Source organism: Lissotriton vulgaris, chromosome 3_1 (genome assembly GCF_964263255.1).
Source record: "Lissotriton vulgaris chromosome 3_1, aLisVul1.2, whole genome shotgun sequence".
NCBI lineage: Eukaryota > Metazoa > Chordata > Amphibia > Caudata > Salamandridae > Lissotriton > Lissotriton vulgaris.
The window spans coordinates 1,340,074,546-1,340,095,167 of record NC_141689.1 but is presented as its reverse complement, the minus strand read 5'-3'; the positions used below and the strand labels follow the sequence as shown (position 1 = coordinate 1,340,095,167).

General features: G+C 46.6%; 1 protein-coding gene across 2 annotated transcripts in view; it reads left to right on the top strand.

Annotated features, from left to right (window-relative positions):
• Window positions 1-20,622, top strand: part of LOC147727850 (CCR4-NOT transcription complex subunit 6-like) — a 1,257,974-nt gene that overhangs the window by 574,568 nt on the left and 662,784 nt on the right. For both annotated transcript variants that reach the window (XR_015309348.1, XM_086961812.1), the window contains exon 7: window positions 4,709-4,866. Coding sequence is in view for 1 of the 2 variants with exons in the window: in XM_086961812.1 (XP_086817938.1) it covers window positions 4,709-4,866 (158 nt within the window). In the remaining variant the exon portion in view is untranslated. The remainder of the gene's footprint in view (window positions 1-4,708; window positions 4,867-20,622) is intronic.

Below are 20,622 nucleotides of genomic sequence, written 5' to 3'. Positions count from 1 at the left end.
TTTCCAGAAACTCTGAATACCCAGGTAGTGAGTGGCCCAGCCATAGCAGGCGAGAAGGTGCAAAATACCCGTGAGCAGTGATGTTCTGAGGCTGTGTGGTCCGTGCAGTGAAACTCGAGGATGGACATGCCCCGAGAGGCTCCGTATCCTGCGCAGTGAGACGCAAAGGTACCCCTGCCTTGAAATGCTCTGTATCCCGTGCAGTGAGACGCAAGAACAGAAGTTTTTGTATCCCGCGTAGTGATGCAGTGATTCTGTCCACTCCGTGCAGTGAGACTCAAGGATAGACATGCTTTGAAAGACCCTGTATCCCATGCAGTGGTGCAGTGAGACGCAAGGATAGACCTGCCCCGAGACGCTGTGTATCCTGTGCAGTGAGACGAAAGAACAGGCATCCCTTGGGATGCTCTGCATCCTGTGCAGTGATGACACTGAATCCCGAAGTCCCTTGGGATACCCCGCATTCCCGCTCCGCAGTCCTATGCACTGTTAGTTTTCCTGCCCCGGGTCTGTTTTGCGCCCTCCGGAGCTCTAATGAGGATTACTGGGGTGTTATGTGTGAGCGAGCCAGGGGCTGCAGATGCGATCAACTCCGCGCAGGGTTGGGGGGGGGGGGGGGGGGGGCGGACACGAGAATTAACGCACGGAGGGAGGGCGAGAGACCTGGAAAGAGGGAGGGCTAAAAAGGAATGAGAGAGGGAGACCAGGGGCATGTATTTAGTCCGATCTATAACATTTGACTGTAATTTTCTTTCCAACTCGTTAGTCCCATGCCCGGGTTCGCGTGCTAAAATGACTATGCAATATTTATTTTTTTTACTTCCCAAGATATTTTTATTAAGACATTGCTGCAAAAGAATGCTGAAGAGGAAACAGGCACACGCATTTTTATGGATTAACTTTACCACGAATGAAGATTGCGGATTCGCACAAGGTTGAAAACCAAAGAAACCCTGTACTTTCACCAGCACCGCAGCAAACCCTTTTGATGGAGAACCATGGAGTCACGATGTCTGGAGGCAGGCAGTCAAGCTAGCATGAGGTAGCGCAACATTGCATGAAGTGGTCATCTGTTACATAATCTGGTGCTACTAATCTTGATAGGTCAATTTATTACGAACAAGATGTCTGACATTTACAGATCACAGGCCTTCATCTCGCTCTGCTCGAAGCTCCAAGTGACCAATGCAAAACAGCCCTCTAGGGGTTCACTTTAAAAGGATCCACCCCTTTAGGCAGCGTTTGTCAAACCAGCGGCATATAAAAGGACAAATTCAAAACGGCACATATGAACCAGAATTGTTACTCAGATCAGTCTTTGAAAAACTTATGTAAACCGGTGTCATTGAACTGGACTTGCATATCTGGATACAAAAGCGAACACAGAATAAATGTTCTCGAATATAAGATAATTTTGGTTATGGATAAACCCCCATTCTGTACTATCACCATCACATGATGAAAAATATCCTGGTATATGTACAGCAAGTATTTTTTTTGTAAAATCTTTTTATTAGCGGAGTAGGTATAAACGTTACACCCTGTTGTAGCATAATCATAAGACAAGTATTTCTGTACGTTCATATATTCATGTCAAATATCTCAATAGCATTTAACATTTTCTATTTTGTAATCATACACGTACAGCAAGTATTTGATTCCCAAAAGTAGGTGGATGACTATCCTCAAGCAGTTAGTAAAGTAGTGACAAGAGTTAAAAATGTATCCGCTATACCAAAATACATGCAAACTTCAGTAACAAAGTAAAAAAAAAAAAGAAAAACCTTCCGACTTCTGGCTTCGTGTCTTATCATGGTCAGGCATCACAGCAGCAGTATGACTGTTAAAGGCACATACAAGTCCACCTGCAGAGCAGCGTGTTTGGGTGCATGCTTAAATAGGCATGTCAACATCAGCAGCACTGGGATTTGCCGGTCTGTTTCGCGCCCTCCGGAGCTCTGAGGTTTACTGGGGTGTCATGTGTGAGCGAGCCAGGGGCTGCAGATGTGATCAACTCCACGCAGTGTGGGGGCGGGGGGGATGAGAATTATCGCACGGAGGGAGGGCGAGAGACCTGGAAAGAGGGAGGGCTAAAAAGGAATGAGAGAGGGAGACCAGGGGCATGTGTTTAGTCCGATCTGTAACATTTGACCGTACTTTTCTTTCCAACTCGTTAGTCCCATGCCCGGGTTTGCGTGCTAAAATGACCACTTCATGATGGCTTCGAATGTGGACCCTCTGGTCACGTCAAAAACAACAAAGGCACCTACTTCTTCTTTGTAGTACGCTCCTGTCATATTGCCAAACCTTTCCTGTCCTGCGATGTCCCACAGCTGCAGACGCACCATGGTCCGTACTGCTGTCCCAGCTGATCACCTTCAGGGCGAAGTAGACGCCAATGGTAGCGCAGTAGTGCTGCGAGAAGAGCTGGTGCACATAGCGCATGATGATGCTGGTCTTGCCCACGCCCAGCTCTCCGATCACCAGCACCTTGAAAAGGTACTCGTGGCGCTCTGGGGGCGCCGGGGACCCGCCAGCGGCTGAAGTAACCTAGTCACCGCTTCCCGGGGCGGACATGCCCGCTGCAAGGCGACCCCGGGCGGCGGCGGCAAAGGAGGAAGTGGAGAGAGGGTGAACGGGTGCCTAGAATAAGGAAGTACGTAATGGCACACCCAGGTGAATTGAGGTAGTCTCCTGTGAGGTCTTTCTACACCCCGACACCTCCAAGGCCCCAGAGCCCTCGGTAGTAAATGTCCAAGAGAAACTTCACGTCTGCCTCTTCCTATGACTATGCAATATTTATAAGCAAGCGATGAAGCAGGAAATATACTTGATCAGGGAAGTAAAGCTGGGGTTATGGAGACAGAAGAACTAACAGAGCAGACAATGTGCCATTTGCTTTTAATAAGCTCTACCCCTTTTGTTCCTTACAATGTCATGACACACTAACTCACCACCAAATTACACTGCATGCTCTATTAATGCGGCCACGGCTCCGCAGTGACAAGCGAACGTCTCCATTAGCGAATGTCTACCACTGACACTCCGGTAAGTGAAACTCGAGAGCTGCCGGAGACCCGCAGCATGACGGGCTCTAGAAGGGAAATGAAAAACGTTTCCTTTGTGTTAGGGCTCTGGCAGCAGCGCAGAAGATCCCATTTCAAGAGCGCCTTTCCCATCTGCGCCACCGCTATTTCAATTAACCTTTATCCGGCACACTGCACACATGGCCCGCGCGGGGCGGCCAGGGCGGCGGGCAGCCCCTCCACAGCATCAGCGCAGCGCAGAGCCGGGCCTGGCCTCGAGATCAAGAGGAAGAACTGGGGAAGCGAGGAACCTGCCGCAGCCTCCCTGTGCTGTGATGCCCACCTGAGATGAGTGCTGGGTGCCGTGGAGCAGGGGTCTGACGCTGGTGGAGCTGGGCTGCACTACGGAGGTTGCTGGGCATTGCAGGGACTGCTGGCTGGTGAAACGTGTGCCTTGTGCATGTCTGTCGCTTCAGGCGGTCGGGGAGCAATGGCAGCTCCAAAACTCCGCAAATTTCGGATTCGGAGGCATGTATTTGTTGTTTTGAGTGACCGGTGACGTCACTGGCGAAAGAACAGCAAAATGTACGCCCCCGAATCCGAAAGAGACGGAGCTTGTTTCGAGTGACGCCTCTCTCCTCCAATGGCTGGTCTCCGTTTAGGAAGCCAGCCAATGGAGGAGAGGTGGAGTATAGAGGCGGGTTCAAGCCCCGTACTCAAAATCATTAAATCTCTGACCGGAAGCTGGCAAGCCAGCATTTCCGGTCCTCGACCTAAAAACATTGTTTCAATTACGTAAAGCAGTTTCTTGCTTGTTCCTTTATCTTTTCTGTGGCGCCATTTGTTGCCTTTCTGGGCATAATTCTCGCTAAAGATATTTAATAATTTATGTATATTTGACCATTTACATAGTTCAAAAATAGGTGAAATGAACAAAGTGCTGTGCAAAGATTGAAGTAAAAGAGTATAGAGAAGATGGACAAGGCAGGTTAGACAAGGTGGTTTCAGAAGAGGCAGTTCTGTATTGCTTTGAGAAGGAGGGTCTTTGGTTCTCTTCTGAAGATGCAGGAGTGAAGAATCTCAACATGTTTGCTTTCTGTACACTAGGTGCCTCGAAAGAGATGTCGTGGCGTTCTGTCATCTCCTTATTATATTTTTTTGTCTGATAGATGATTACGTTGGTCCTGCGAGTGCTACAAATCCTGCCATCATAGTCTTGTTGCCACTGTAGGATGCATGATCAACTAGCACAAATAATCAAGAACTTCTCTGCATTTGATTCTGTAAGCAAGGCCCAGGGCCAAAAACTCTAGAGTTTAATGCTTTGTAAGTATTACAGTGGACCTTTTAAAGTGTTGACGTCTATTGGAAGGATAGGAACAAAAATGTGATGGGTGAAATGATTGAATTAATCTCAGACATTGGTAACTAATAACCCGGTGCCATTTTCCAGTCCAGTCTATTTTTTTGCTAACTGAGCAATATTTGCGACTTGTGTTACTTTACTTGTAAAAATTGTAAAAAACGTATTAAATGCCCGAATGTACTGTGGAAGTTTTTTTTATTTCAGGGCTTCAAAAGAAAAAATGAAACCAGCATTTTATTGTCAACCTTTAAGAATCGATTGTTTCTCTTTCTGATGTTCGACATTTGATTATTTTTTCCCCTTTTCTCCCCTCTAGCGTCCTTTACTGTCATGTGCTACAATGTACTATGTGATAAGTATGCCACCAGGCAGCTGTATGGATACTGCCCGTCCTGGGCGTTAAATTGGGAATACAGGAAAAAGGGGATCATGGAAGAAATAATCCATTGCGATGCAGAAATCATTAGCCTTCAGGTAATGCACACAAAATCCTCCTTATCTCTAACACGATAACAGAAATAAAAGGTTTGGGCCGTAGCTCATTGTGGTCAAAGTTTAGTTGGGCTTTTCAAAGTGGAGAGGCTTCGGTAAAAGTTTGAGGATTTGTGAATACTTAGAACCATTATCTGTGTGTATTTCTGCACTATAAGAATAACTAATGCACGATCGATGTTCTCAATCTGCAGTGTCAAAATACTTAAAGGTACCAAATTTAACGGGATAGATTAGCTTTATTTTAGTGTCTGTTCAGACAGGGCTGCAGTGGAAAATTAATATGACTGTTGGTGATAAATGGTTATATTGATTGGGTCTAGCAACATTGAGCTTGAACATGTGTCAACCATTTAAAGAAAGCGTTTCTGCGCCAGCTCCTTCAGTCATTGCTGACAGTTTGGATCAGCTTATAGTAGTATTGCGTAGATTTATATCTTAAAGTAGTGATTAGCAGAGTAGTTTGTGTGTTGGACATTGTAGGAAGGTAGGATCTGACTGCGTGGTTACCCTCACTTTTTGCCTGGTGTTCTGCTGGTTTTTGACTAGTCTGACTGGGATCCTGCTACTCAGAACCCCAAACTATCTGCTTTCTCCCTAAAATGTGTGACATGTACTTTGGTACACTCCAGATTGAATACTGGGGTACCCTTATTAGTCACTAGTATATGGTACACATGCGCCCAGGGCATAGGTACCCCAGAAGCCTCCCATGGGCTGAAGCATGTATTATGCCACCCATGAGAACTAAACTGGAACTACAGGTCTGCTACTGCAACCTGTGTAAGCTGGTGCTTGCACCACTTACTTTAGATATAGGGTCACTATCTCTATAGGTCACTACACTTAAAACGTATAAGTTATCCCTATAGCAGGCCTCAACAATCCTGAAGGCAGGGTGCTGGGTTTTACGCGAGAGGCTGCCCCTGCATGAGCGGAGCCTCTGTGCAGCCTTCGGAGACCATTCTCCCGGGTTTTCTGTGACTCAATCCGACATATAGGTAGAGATGCATTATAACCTCGCAGTAAATGCTATCTTGAAAACGGTTGCATAGAAGCATATCTTGTTTGGTATCAAACACCTTTGAATCATACCTCCACACCGGTAACCAGTGTGGGAGGTATGATTCCACCCTTCTGAAGCGAGCTTCAGGGGTCACTGGTCTATCTGGTGTCAGCCTTCTTGACCCAGTCAGCACAAAATGGATGCTGCCGACCAGAGACACATTTTTGCCCTCCTGCTGCTGAGCCAAGCTCGAGCAGAGGAAGGCAACACAATAGGTATCCTGTCACAGGGAGGTGTGACCACCTCCGAAACAGGATTTAGTTTATTGGGGTTGGGTGGGTGTACTCTGAAAGTGTCTGAAAGTATGCACCTGGGGCACATTTGGTGTCCCTGTGCATAGTCCAGCTCAAACCATTTCTGGGAGCCGTTGGCTCCTGCTCTGGAGCAAAACTGGAAAAAGGACATGGGTGTAACCACCTGGCTGACCTTCCATCGACCGTCTGGACACTCTGGACTTCGATTGAGCCTGACTTAGTCTCCCTCTCAGGCCAAAGCTTTGTCTGTGCTCTTGCTCCATACAGGCTCCGTGCAGGACCTGTGGTGCACAAAGGGCAACAAAAAATCTCCCTTAGGGTGAAGGAGTCACTCGCCTACACTTGCAGGCACCTCAACGCTACTGACCAGTCTGCTGCTCCCGAGCTCCTGCGGACTCTGAAGACTCCAGCAGCACAGGAGGTGGGTTTCGAAGGTCCCTGAGGTTGATCTGCCCTCTCAAAGTTCAAAAAAGTACTTTATTCGGTTAAAAGACAATAACCATAAAAGCAACAGCATGAAATGTACAATTTTACACAGGGAAATTTAAAAAGTGACAAATCTATTATACTTCATCAGCACCAATTGTTTTCCGTAATTTGAATACATGTTTTAAAAAGCTTAAAACTACAGCAACGGTTAAAACTGTGTCCATTCTCTGAAATTCTAAAAAAGCTTGGCGACATCTATTTAAATTCATTTCTTTAAGGAATGGGATTATGAATTTCCTACGTGGCATAATACAAAATTTACAAAAAAATTAAATGTGGATATCAGATTGGGGCGAGGAATCATCCCTCGGGCAAGTAGATAGGTTTCGGAACCATGAATTCATTTCTGGGAAGGACAAGAGTCTAAAAACAATATTTTAATCTAAAACGGTCAAGAGAAATCGATCATAATTAGACATCGGCAGAGTTAAATATGGCTGTACTTTATCTCCAGTTAATAACAAGATGTGCGAGGTAACTGTCTTTTTATTAATTTCCTCCCGCCTTCTCTTTTCTTCGAAGTATTCCAAACACAGTTTTTTCAACAGTTTTCTGGGTATATTTCCCATTGTAAGTGGGTCCTCGTAGTATTGTCGGCAACCAGTTTGAATAAGAAAACGTTTAACGTAATCTAGCCAATCAAATCTGCCCACGTTTTCCAATTTTAATACATCCTGCAACATAGCCCGATTCATGACACATTCGTTAGTTGTCCATACCCTATGCCACAAGAGGATGGGTTGTGTTCTAATTATATCCGAAATATGAGGTTGTCCCAATTCAGTTTGACAAATGTAAGTCGAAGCACTTTGTGGTACTGTTAGGACGTCCCTCATAAATTTATTTTCGGCTATTTGAATTGATTCTACATTCGAATACCCCCAAAGACCTGAGCCATACAGGGCTACCGATGTGCACGTGGCACTATATATAGTCAAGATTTCTCTTATTAGTTTTTTGCCCAATTTTTTTTATAAAAGGCTTTAAGGCCATTATTGTTTTTTGGAACAAAAGAGTTCTGGCCTTTACAGCACTTGTCCAAACCCCAGATTCATGAAACAAAATACCCAGGTAAGGGAAAGTAATGGCATTTTCCAAAGGAACGTTATTTATAAACATTCTTTTCATCTGCTTTCCAGATCTTGTGCCACAGTTCATGGAGAAAGTTTTACTACAATTGATTTTTAAATCTAGACTCAACATGAACTTCTCAAAGGATATTATCAATTTTTGTAGGGCCAAGGGAGTACGTGCCATTAAGACTGCATCATCCGCATACAAGAGTGCAGGGATAGATCTCTTACCAACCCTAGGCATATCCCTGCACTCCTGCAGGAGACGATGCTCAAGTCCATTTATGTAAACCAGAAATAGGAAAGGGGCCAGAACACACCCATGGCGTACTCCACGTCCCACTCCGAATTTTCTGGTACATTCTCCCCCTCTACCATAGCGGACTGAGGCTGTGGCTCCTGAGTATAATTCTCTCAGAAAGTGGATGATAGGATCTTCCACCCCCAGCCCTTTCAGGATTGCCCACAATTTAACATGTGACACACAGTCGAACGCCGACGTAAGGTCGACAAACGTAAGGTACAGACGTTCACCTTTTACCCTAGTATACTTTTGTTGAACAATCATTAAATTTAAACATTGTTCAATGGTTCCAATGCCCTTCTGGAATCCATACTGTAGGTCACTCATTATCTCATTCTCCTCAGCCCAGCTCTGGAGTCTTGCCAAGATGATTCTTCCAAGGATTTTTATGGATGAGTCTAGGAGGGAGATTGGCCTATAACATGTGCAATTTTGTCTTTCTCCCTTATATATATATATATATCGGTACAATAACCGAGGTAAACCAACACGGATTTAAACCCCTTGCTAGTGCTGCATTAAAAAGCTGTACCAGCATGGGGCCCTAGATCTCAGTATTTGCTTTATATAGATCTGCTGGGATCCCATCAGGACCTGCGGCCTTGCCACCCTTCTTTACTTTCAAACCCATCATAACTTCCTCCAGAGTTAATACCAATTTTTCAGCCCCTGCTCTACTATTACCCTTTATTAAAGGATCTTTAGTCTGGGATTTATCTTGGGACCTATAAAGGTTTGAAAAATGCTCCACCCAGTCCTCCTCAGTAATTGCTATCTCCATGCGGGCCTTGAGATTGTCAAAGAGGAAAGCGGTATTAACAGCCTTCCAAAATGCAGATGCATCCTTGGACTGTGAAGCATCGCAAAGGGCTTCTAGGGCCTCCTTTTTTATAGCATTTTTTCTATTATTTAAAGCCTCATTATATATTTTCCTCAGACCTCTTATTTCTAGCGGGTTTTGGGGTGACCTGTGAATAGCATATTTCAAATCAGTCAGTGCCCTTGTGCATGCGTTGTCGAACCAACTTTTATTGCCCTTTGTCCTTTTCTTTACCTCCACCCGCAGACTATTTTTAATTGCAGAAGCTATTATATTAAAATGCTCTATTTTCTGCTTACTATGAGACTTCTCCCCTAGGCAAATTGCGAAACTATCCGAACAGACGTTCAGCAGTTTCGCGAGGAACATTTCTGGGACGACCTTACCCCATTTTAGAGTGTACCCATTCTGCCTCCCCACAGCCACATCAGGGACTGTACATAGGGAGAGCACGTCTTCATGGTGTTCAAAAAAAGGGTTTTCAACCTCCAATTTTTGGGGCAGATGATCACTTAAGGGTAACTCTATAGTCTTTATCCTATTAATCTTATGACTATACCTATTTGAGGTAATGATGGAATCAATAGTGGTCGATGCTCCTCTACCAATAAATGTAGGCCCAAAGGGAGTAGGTTTTTGGTCTGTTTCGTTAGCATATCCCAGGTCGTACATGAACAGTATTTCATTTAGTAAATCCCCGATCAAGGAGTGGTCGAAATGTGTTAGGTTGATCTCCTGCTCTAACATTAGGCCACAGATCCCCTGTTTACCCTTTGTACAGAGTGGACAATTAAAATCCCCCCCCCCCCATAAAATTAATAATTCCCTATAGATTTTGTCAATTTCATGTTGTATATCCTCCCTCAGCATTGTTAGATTGTTAGGAATTTCATTTTTCAGAATATTATTGTAAAAGTTTATGACAACAACATTGATTCCCTTCTTAGTGTTTAGGGTTATTACTTGATAGTAACTAGATTTAGGGGTAAAATAAACTTTCTCGTACTTGAGCTGGTTTGAAAGGAACGTAATTAAGCCTCCCTTTGCTCTCCCATGTTGACCCCCCACGGCCGGAGTAAAAAAGCTTCTATAGCTGCTTGTATACACTGGATCAGTAGACCAGGTTTCTTGGAGGGCCAAAATATCCCGATCATTTATGACAGTTTCCCAGGATGGATTTTTAATTTTATTCCTTAATCCTGCCACATTCCAAAATAGGAGTGTACAGGATTTCCTATTCTCATTTACTACAAAATCACCCAAGGAAATATTACCCAGAGCCTTTTCAATTAAAGGGGAACATACTCCTCCACGGTTACCGAGTCTCAAGGCTAATTTTAAAACTTTCATTGTGTGTCACTTAATTTGTATTTCCTGTACTGCACCTCACCTCCAGGCTGAGTTTAGAGCTTGGGGGACCACGCATTCCGCCCACTCCCGCCCCGGTCCGCCGCGTTTAATCATGGACGTTTGAAGCGGAGGGTGAGGAGGAGCCAAGCACTTCCAGGCTCAGGGCTGACAGGTCAGCGCTCTAGCGACCCCTTCCTCCCCTATAAATGTGCTTTGGTCAGCGACCGCGCAGCGGACGCGTGCAGCGGGCGCGCCGGAAGCGCGCCGAAGTCGAGCCAAAGTCAAGCCCGTCTGTGCCCGTCCGCGGCCGGACGGGGCGCGGGCCATAAACTCTGGCTTCTTTATGCCCGACAATATACGGTATGATAGACAAGAACTGCTGGATATGCGGCCTAATATTCCCTTATCATGTAAACACTCTATGGAGGCGATATCGCTACATAGCTGTCCCACATGTCCTTTTACTCCTGAGAATACTCTTACTAAAATAAGTACGGTAGGGTTACTAAAAGCGGCACTGCTAAACTGCAGATCACTTAGAAAACACTGCACTCAAATTTTCCATCTACTTGAGGATGAGAATATCAACATCCTGTTTCTTACTGAGACGTGGTTGGACGAGTACTCTGATCCGGATATAATACAGGCTTTGCCACCCGGTTATTCCCTCTCCAGACTTGATAGAAAGGATGGCAGAGGTGGGGGTATTGCTATTGTTACCAAAGCCCCTTTAGAATGCTCCCTCTCTCCCATTAGAATTGATCATAGCGAAGCCGGCTCTTTTACCATCATCACAGGGCCGAAGCACTCTCTTTCAGGCATCCTTTTGTATCGTCCCCCTGGAAGGCTCTATGACTTTACTTCCAGCCTTATGGAGGCTATAACCCATCAAGCACTTAGAAAAACTAGAGTGTTAGTATTGGGGGATTTAAATGTCCATTTTGACGATCCCCTTGACAAAGAGGCGGCAGACATTAAATCTGAACTACTCTCCTTACAACTAGAGCTAAAGAACCACGACCCATCACACCAACTGGGACATCTATTGGACCCTATATTTGGGAACTGTACTGGAGTGCAGACCGTATCTCCTCAGCCAGTACCCTGGTCTGATCACTTTGTTATCCCCATGCAAATTCAACTAGCTGAAACTGAACATAACTAAGATAGTGCACAACGATATCAATGCAGGAAATGGATAAATTTCTCTTTGGCCACTTTTATAAAATACCTTGAAAATGCCGGACCTCCTGGAGGATCTGACTGTGAGACAGCATATAAACGTCTACAGAATTGCATCACCAACGCTCTAGATATCACTGCCCCTATTCGCACCTTAACCAACTCGAAGAGGACTAAAAAAACGGCCCCGTGGTTCACTCAGGATCTTCAGCTAGCTAAAACTGCTTGTAAAAAGCTCGAAAGGGAATGGCGTAATAACTTCTGCCCTAAAATCAAAACCCTATATAAAACGGCGCAAAAAGAATATAACAAAAAGATACGAGTTTCCAAAGCATCCCACTACAATAACCGTATCCTGGAAGCTGAGAACTCCTCGAAAGAGCTTTTTCAGATTTTCAAGGAAATCTCTATAATAACCACGAACCCTACATCCCACAACGACTCAGTGGACACTTGCAACAAAATTGCGAAGTATTTTTCCGGTAAGATCACGGATATCTATGCCAATTTCTCCAGTAATCTAAAACCCGGCACTGACTTTGTTGAGAGGGAAGATACCATACTTACAAAATCTTGCCTTCGTGCTTTTACTGTTCCTCCCTCCGAAATTTTCATGAAGACTTGTCAAAGTATCAAATCTGGCTCTCCCCGAGATCCCGCTCCCCCTAAAGTTTTAGGAGCTAGTCTTTCTGTCTTAGAGCCCTACTTTAGACATGTGCTCCAAGTCTCTTTTGATACAGCCTGTCTGCCTGTAGAATGGAAGAAAGCAATTGTTCTCCCCATCAAGAAAAAACCTAATGTGAGTCAGGATATCCTTGAGAACCTTCATCCCATTTCCTTGCTACCTTATTTAGCAAAACTTGCCGAAAAAATAGCTAATACCCAACTCATGGCCCACCTTGAATCTCATAATTCCTTTCACAGCTCTCAGTCAGGCTTTAGATCGAGCTATTCCACAGAGACAGCGCTCCTGAGAGCGACCGAAACTCTGCGGGAAGGAGCTGATGAGGGTAAGATCATGGCACTCATTATGCTGGACCTCAGTGCCGCGTTTGACACTGTAGCACATTCCATCTTGCTACAGTGTCTAAACACAGCGGGGGTCACCAAAGAGGCACTGGGGTGGCTGAAAGCCTTTCTCACCAACAGGTGCTTTCAGGTTCAGAGAGGCAACTTTCTCTCGGACAGCATGGTCTTAGAACAGGGGGTGCCCCAGGGCTCTGCCCTGAGTCCCACCCTGTTCAACCTTTATATGGCGCCGCTGGCAGAGGTGGTCCAATCGTACGGCGTAGAGCTTGTCTCTTACGCCGACGATACTTAACTGTTGATCTCCCTGTCCCAAGCCCCCTCCTCTGATGCTGACAACTTCAAATCATGTATGAGCAATCTCGCAGATTGGATGACCAAGCACTGCCTCAAACTTAATGGCACTAAAACGGAGGTACTCATAATAGGAGGCAAGGATACTAACTGGACCAAAGACTGGTGGCCACCCTGTCTGGGGCCTCTACCTATTCCCAGTCGGGAAGCGAAGAACTTAGGCGTCTGGATTGACAATAAACTTTCGTATGATAGCCATGTTAATAAAATTGTAGGGAAGTGCTTTGGAGTCATGAAAACTCTCAATCGTACCCTGGATCTTCTCCCTTTAGAGTCCAGGCGTACAATGACTCAGGCACTAATAACCTCCCGTATAGACTACGGCAACGTGCTTCTGCTGGGAACCTCCGAAAAGAACATCAGAAGACTGCAGGTTTTACAAAACTCAGCTGCATGATTTAGTTCTGAGACTTCCCAGAAGAGCACCCTCTAAACCTACCTTGGCTACCCTTCACTGGTTGCCAATCAGGAAGAGAATCCTATTCAAGGCACTTCTCTGGTGCTATAGGATCATCTCTCAGAAAGCTCCATCCTATCTGTCTGATATAGCCATGCCCTACGAGCCCAATAGATCCCTTCGTTCCATGGGAATGGGTCTGCTCAAGACTCCGCGCACAAAAAAAGCTAGAATGGGAGGCTGCTCTTTCCGTTCATTAGCAGCCAACAAATGGAACACCCTTCCCACCAACATTAGACTAGCGAATAATGAGTCCTCTTTTAGAAAACTGCTGAAAACCTACCTATTCGCCCTATAGTTCCCCCCTCCCTCTTCTCCTCCCCTGACTCTTTCTCCACAGCGCGGGGACACGCCGGGAGGCGTCACCAGGCGCTTTACAAACCCCTTTAATAATAATAATAATAATACCCCCCTCTATTAACTCTAGGTTGCTCGAGGTCTTGCAGGAATCCTCTTCAATATCACCATGAGTCATTATTATTGGGACTAATTCTGCTTGAATGGTAACCTCATTACCCTCCCCTAGCTTCTGGTCTTTTAGATTCCCCTTGAAATCACCAGAGTAGTCCCCTGATCCTAATGTTGTGATCTGGCGAGTATCCTTCTTGTGTCAATCAACATATTCAAGGGCTGAGAAAGCGTCAAATCGATTATGGGTTGGTATATTATAAGCAGGTAAGGCAAAACCTCTATTGTCCCAAAAATAATTATTTCCAAAATTAGGTCCCGGGGTTGATGGATAGAATTGCCTTGGATGGAAATTAAATTATCTCTGTGTTTGGGAAAAAGGAGTCTGACTGTATCCATGTTGGTTATAGCCAGACCTGTTTACAGGCTGCCTTACTGCATCCCTATTTTTAGAATGTTGCACTGGAAAATATGGCTAGAAGTAGCTAAGATAATGAGTGGAGATGGAGTCGCTACTTCTTGAATCATACCAATCCCCAATATGCCTGACAGCTCTATGATCTTTAAAATTTACAATAATGACACCCCCTTTCTTATCTTTAGGTCGTGGGCCCACCCAAATTGAACGCCTAACATTTAAAATTTCCCCATTAATATGGGCAGGCAAGGGTCTATTATTGCGTAGCCAATAGGTCACTTTATTTCTTAAGGCTCGGTGATCTTCCCAGGTGCCCATAGGGAGCTCGGGGACACCTGCCATAACAATTGCGTAAGGAGCAGCTTCTGGCGGTAAATCGACTATTCTATGTGAATGCCAGTTTGTATTATGGAAATTCCCTGTCCCGTTCTCCTTAATAGCCTTATTTTGCGAAGGCTCTGCCCTTTCTTCCACGATCAAATTATCCCCCCCTTGGACGCCTGCTTTACTTAAGGTTTGAATTTTAGGCGCAGGCTTCTTTTTCAACAGAGGGGTCGTCTGTACTTTTTTCGGGGAAGGACCTGATGGCTTTTTCCCAACTTTATTTAATTTTATAGAGGGAGTGGGACATAGTGGGACTTGTTTAGTTGCTGACATAGTTTTAGCCGATGTTCCTCTATATTTTATGATATTTACCCCCTTCGCCAAATCCGATAATAAAAGTGTATTTTTTTCTACCTTTTTATCGATCAGGTCTAGGTGAGTGTTACACAAATTAATCTTTTCTAAAAGAGGCTGTATTAGTGATTTTACCAGACTTTCAATTTTTCCCAAGAGGCCGCCCTCACTAAAAGAACAATGGGTTGTCGTTAAAGGGACCATAGGAGGAGTCAGTGAATCGACCACATCCACCTTGCCGGATCTTTAATGAGCCACCCCCTCTTTTTTGATTTTGACCTTGGGTGGTGACATATAGTTTATATTAGGAGGAGATGCCACAGAGAATCTAGGAGAATTTTATAGCCCTTCATCATCATAACTATTATACGGACTCGACAAGGACACGCGGGTACTAATAGGAGTACTCAACAGTGAAACATCAGTACTAGAATATTCTGACGCTTCCCCTTTATCCTCCCCGTCTCCAGTATTTACTAGCCCAGTGTGTTCTACAATAGTATTTGTTTGGTTTGGCGATGGCACTGTCCCTATATGCCCCAAAGAGGATTGTTTACCAGTCGTTGAGTCCAGAGAAGGACCCCTTTTAAGGTTAGCTATATCTGCTTTTTTTTATTATACTTCCCCCTTCATCTTGGTTTTGCTTTTTTAAATATTCTAGCCGATCGTGGGGGAGACGGGACATGCTCCATTTCCACGATAGGGATATCTGGCCGATCATCAAACCTTTCAGCATGCACCTGGGCTTTGGCTGTCATACCTTTCCCTAGAGCAGTAGGGGGATTATTGGGCATAGGTTTATCCGCCACTAACAGTGACGCCTCTTCCTGTATCATTGTAGGACTCCCCTGACCTAGGGAAGCCCTTCCATCTGCCCTCTCAGCAATTTTGAGGCCTGTGTCCCTCGTGGGGACTGCATAACTCGAATCTGTGTGCACCGCGTCTATTTGCAAGTGCATATGCTTGTTGGCGTTTCCCGAGCTTGTGAATTGGACTCCGTGCAGTCCTGACCCTAAGCAGTATTTCCACCAAAGAACTCCGGCCTCTTCGCACCGAGTGCTCCAAGGGCTAGTACTTTGAGATTGTGTTCCAGGTCCCCTCGCGACTCCTGGTCACTCGGCCTGGTGGGTCCTCCTGAGGGTCATCTTGAATTCTGTTGGACTTTCCTGGTTACTCCAGACGTGCCCTGATTCCCCATTGCTTGGTAAGTCCCCTGGTCCACATCGTAACCTGCTTGACATTTCCACGTGGGTGGCTTTTGCCCAGGCTTGCTGGTGCTCCAGCCGGACACTGACCCCTCAGCACTCGACATCCTTCGTGGGACAGTCCGCATCTGGCTCCTGGTCGTCGTCGACTTCTCCTGGTCCTCGTGGCTGCAGAGCCAAGCATCCCTTCTTTGCACCTGAAGCCCCCGACATCAGTGGCATTCGTCTCCCGAGCCCCTGGTCACTTTGAAGTGGCCCTGACTCGGTCCCCTCTGTTTTCAGATTACTTTCTTCCAGAATCCCGGCTGGGATTCCACCGGACCCTGTTCACCTTCACTGCAGCAGCACTTCTTCGCAGCCCTCCATTGAGAACAATGGCTGTTTCCAACACCTAACACCAGGCTCCTCTGGGATAAGCAACTCGGGTACTATGGTATCCACGGGTGGGGTGACTCTCCAACCTCTTCAGTTCCAAAGGGTTTCCTCGAAGTCCTCCTAGAAGGGTCCTTAAACTGTAAAATAGCAAGAGTGACTTCCCCAGAGAATTGTATGGAGCCCGCGGTCATGTTAGCACACTGCACCCATCCTCCGTGGGGTCCCTATCTACTCAGTTTGGGTGGTTCCTTGGGGTCCCATGATTCTATGTGCTCCAGACCTTGTCTTGACCTGAGACGTGGTTACTATACCACTATTTTAGTATATGGTTTGGTCTCTCCCCTGGAGCCCACTGTATATTGTGCTACTTACAACTGTACTATTGATCTCGTATTGTGTGCTGTGTGTTCTATCCTCGGTTAGAGGATACTAGAGTGTTATATTAATAAATACATATTTTTATATAACTACTCTGTGGTTCTCCTTTCATTTAAATAATTCAGGAGGTGATATTCTGGTAAAATAGGCTGCTTTACATTCCTTCAAAAATGTGCCTGAAGGCTGCTCTCCACAGCTACCACTAGGATACCTTTCCAAAAGTTATCTTTGACCTCATACATCATAAGGGTAGGTTGAACTGGTGCTAGGTGCCCACGTTAATTAGTGGACAGCATATGCAAGGCCAACTTCTCACAGACATCTTGTATTAAAAGTGCCCCAGGCTCTCAGCAGTCAAAATGTGTCTGTTCTCCTCACTGTGTATCGCTTCTGGCCATCCCTGGAGCAACCTCTACTGGCTCTCCGTATCCTCAGCCAGTTGACTTCCTCTAAGGACCCAAGCAAGACTGATACATTTTACTATGCAATTTCACAAAGAGTAAAAGTAGACTTGAAAGGGAATACATACTCGTAATATTGCTTTATTATGGACACAACTTCCAGGGGTATGTCGTTATCACACCCATATCAGTGGTGATACCTAAAAACTGTCACTATTTTGAGCCCTTGTGACCTATGCCAACAACCTGCCTGGCTGATCCCCTTCCCTAATTCTCTGTCTCGAGTCTACTTGCTTAATTTAAGTATCTCTTGACCTCCAGCATCTGACCCTCTGAGAAGGGGTGAGATTGACTGACGTGAGCATAAGTGGCCAATGGTCCAAGTCTTGGGAAGGATACCTACCTAACGTTCAAGATGATATTCTCAATCAAAGACTGTGATGCTAGCCTGAGATCTAAACGAGAAATAATGTCATGTGCAGTCTAGTAATGTGTACCTCCAAACATCAGCTACATAGTACAATTGCATAATGTAGGATACTGTGACAATTGCTTTAGCGACACCTCGGCTACTGCAGCTAGTCGTTGCAGATCCTCCACCCATTCCTGCTGTGTAAAATGTACAGTCCTAGGTATAAGAATGTTGTTTAACTTTGTTTTATTATTTTACAGGTGCATCAGGCATAGTACATTCCAATGAACACAGGTTCCTTTCAATCTCCCAGCATACAAAAACCTTACTTCCCCCCCCGGTGCCAAGGGAGTACAAGCTCGAGAGACATATGGGAGTAGTGTCTATGAGAGCATGTTGAGTATAGGCATCAACAATCGGCGCACCCAATCACACATTAAAGTAACAAACCCCCCCCCCCCCGCTGAAACCCCCATCTCCCCCCTCCTCGTCCCCCTTTCCTCCCCGACCGGTGTGTCGCTTTTTCGCCTTGTGGAGGCGCAGAGATAGCGTGCCTGCGCGTTCCCACTCATGTGGAGGTGGCCCCTGTGGAGGATGGGTCCGTGAGTCGCAGCAATCTTGTGAATTTCGGACAAGTGAGTTTGTTAAATTCCTTGGCTAGCAAAGTAAGGAAAGGCTGCCAGATGGTGTTAAATGGCTCTGTGGACTGCGCGAGGGTTGCCTGAATCCGCTCCATGCCTAATATATACCAAAGTCTATGGAGCCAGCCTGTGTGTGTAGGTCTATGTAGTATCCTGTGTTTCCCTTTAAATGTCTAGTTCTTGCATGCTTGCATTTCTTGTGTATCCTTTTGAATGCTGGTGTTCTGTGTTCTACAGAGCACTGTTAGAATTCTGTGATGTACCACTGGTTATTCTACCATCTGTCACTGAAGTACTTGGATGTGCTTTTCTTCATGGATTAAAGCTACAACTTAATTCTTCTTCTGATTGTCTTCTTGAAAGGGAATGCTACAGTCGCCTCGTACTTCCCCAGAGCGCGAGGATATGCTGAACAGCCGCTCCCATTGCTAACCCCATTTGTTTCCCTCTGATCGACTTTAGTGGGAATGTGAGCGTACTTGGGAGTCCTAGCAATGTATAGGCTGGGAAGCGGGGAATCTGTGTCGAAGTGTGCGCTGATATCGTCCAGAACTACCTTCCAATAGTCCGTCACCTCTACGCATTCCCACAGTAGGTGAGTTAGGGTCCCCATCTCTTCGCAACCCCTCCAGCATGTAGGGCTGCGGTTTGGGTTACCTTTATTTAGTCAAGCAGGCATCAAGTACCAGTAAAACGTAATCTTAACTGCAGACTCCCTACTGGCCATATTCCTGGCTCCATGGTGGGCCCTGTGATATATATCTTGCCGTTCTTTGTCTGTATCACTTCTCTCTAGCTCAGTTTCCCATCTTCTCTGACCAGCAGAGCGTGATGGGAGCGGAGGTGGGCTGAATTTTATAGAGGTCCGTGATCGCCTGTCTTGTCAGTCGTTTTCATGATGAGCCATTTCTCAAAGGCCATGAGTCGCCGGCCCACTAACGGTCGTGTGTTCGGCTGCGTCAGCCAATGCCTAATCTGGAAATACTGGTAGCGCCGCAGTGCAGTTAGATTATACATCTCTGTTAGGGCGTCAAGCTGAATAAAGCCAACTAAGTCGAACATATGTCCCGCAGATCTGCAATCAGAGTTTCTCTACTGGTCGAATGCCTGTGGATCAATCCCCGGGGCAAAGGCAGGGTTGACGAAGAATGGTGTGATAGGTGAAGAGAAGGTGGTGAGGCCCCCGTGGACTGCCACCGCGTCCCATACTTTGAGTATCGAGCAAGTGATGGGTGACTTCTTAAGGTATGCCGGCCTATCTGAACGTTTCAAAAAGGGGACTTACCAAAGCGACATTTGGGCAATCGCTCTGTCCTGGAAGAGCCACCTCTTCTCTGACTCTGGGCGGTTCCATTCCAGGAGGTAACGGAGTTGTGTCGCCTGGAAATACCTCGGCAAGTTAGGAATCCCCAATCCCCCCTCCTGTGGAGCGCATTGAGCAAGGTCTCTAAGTATCCACGGGCGCTTCCCGGCCCATATGAACTGTTGTAGCTGAAAGAAACAGGTTAGTATTAGATTCCTTACCTTAGAATATCCCCAGGCGTCCGACTGGATCCGGAAATTTTTGCGTAGCAGTACCCTTGCGCGTCGGTAGGCGTCGTCTGCTGCTCCGCGTCCGCCGTCTGCGTCGTGGGTGCCGTGATGACGTCGTCAGAGTACTTAGACGCCGCCTCCACGTGTTGACGTCAGTTCTTCTTTTTTCCGCGCCAGCAGCGCAGATCCGGAAAAAGTGTTACCTTAGTCAATTTGCGACTCCGGACGGTGCCGATAGGGATGCCAGGTTTCAAGCCTTGTGAGGATTGCGACCGACTGATGTCGGTCACCGACCCTCACCGTCGGTGTCTCCACTGTCTCGGCGTCGACCACGACGATAAGACCTGCTCCGACTGCCGGGCCCTGACTTCGAAAGCTAGGCGGGAGCAGTCCCGCAAGCGTCTCGAACTCTGGCAGTCTGCCCCGCACCGCGAGAGGTCCCGGTCCCAACAGAGGTCGAGGGACAGGTCACGGGGTCAGAGCCATCAGAGCTCCGGGAGTTGACATCACTCCTCCGGGTCGAAGTCGTCAGGTAAGCACAAGAAGTCAAAGAGACGTCATTGCTCTTCCGACTCCCCCCCTGGCGCTCGCGCGACGCGGCCGGGGGTTCGGGTGACACCGCCCCCGCGGTTCCATCGGAGTCACGGGCGTTGCGGCCTGCCCCAACAACCTCCGGTTCCTGGGCATAACGCGACGCCGGAGGAGATCGAGCGCTTCCTCATGGCCATGAGGTCCCTCGCTCCTCCGACTGGCTCCGCGGCGCCTTCGGGCCCAGCGGACCCGTCTGGGGGCCCTAGCGGGTCGGGTGCTTCGGCCCCGACGCAGTCAGGTGCTTTGGCCCGATGGCGCCGGCGCCTTCGGGCCCGGTGCCGCAGGTCCCCACTGGATCTGCTTCGGGATCCGGGTCGTCGCCG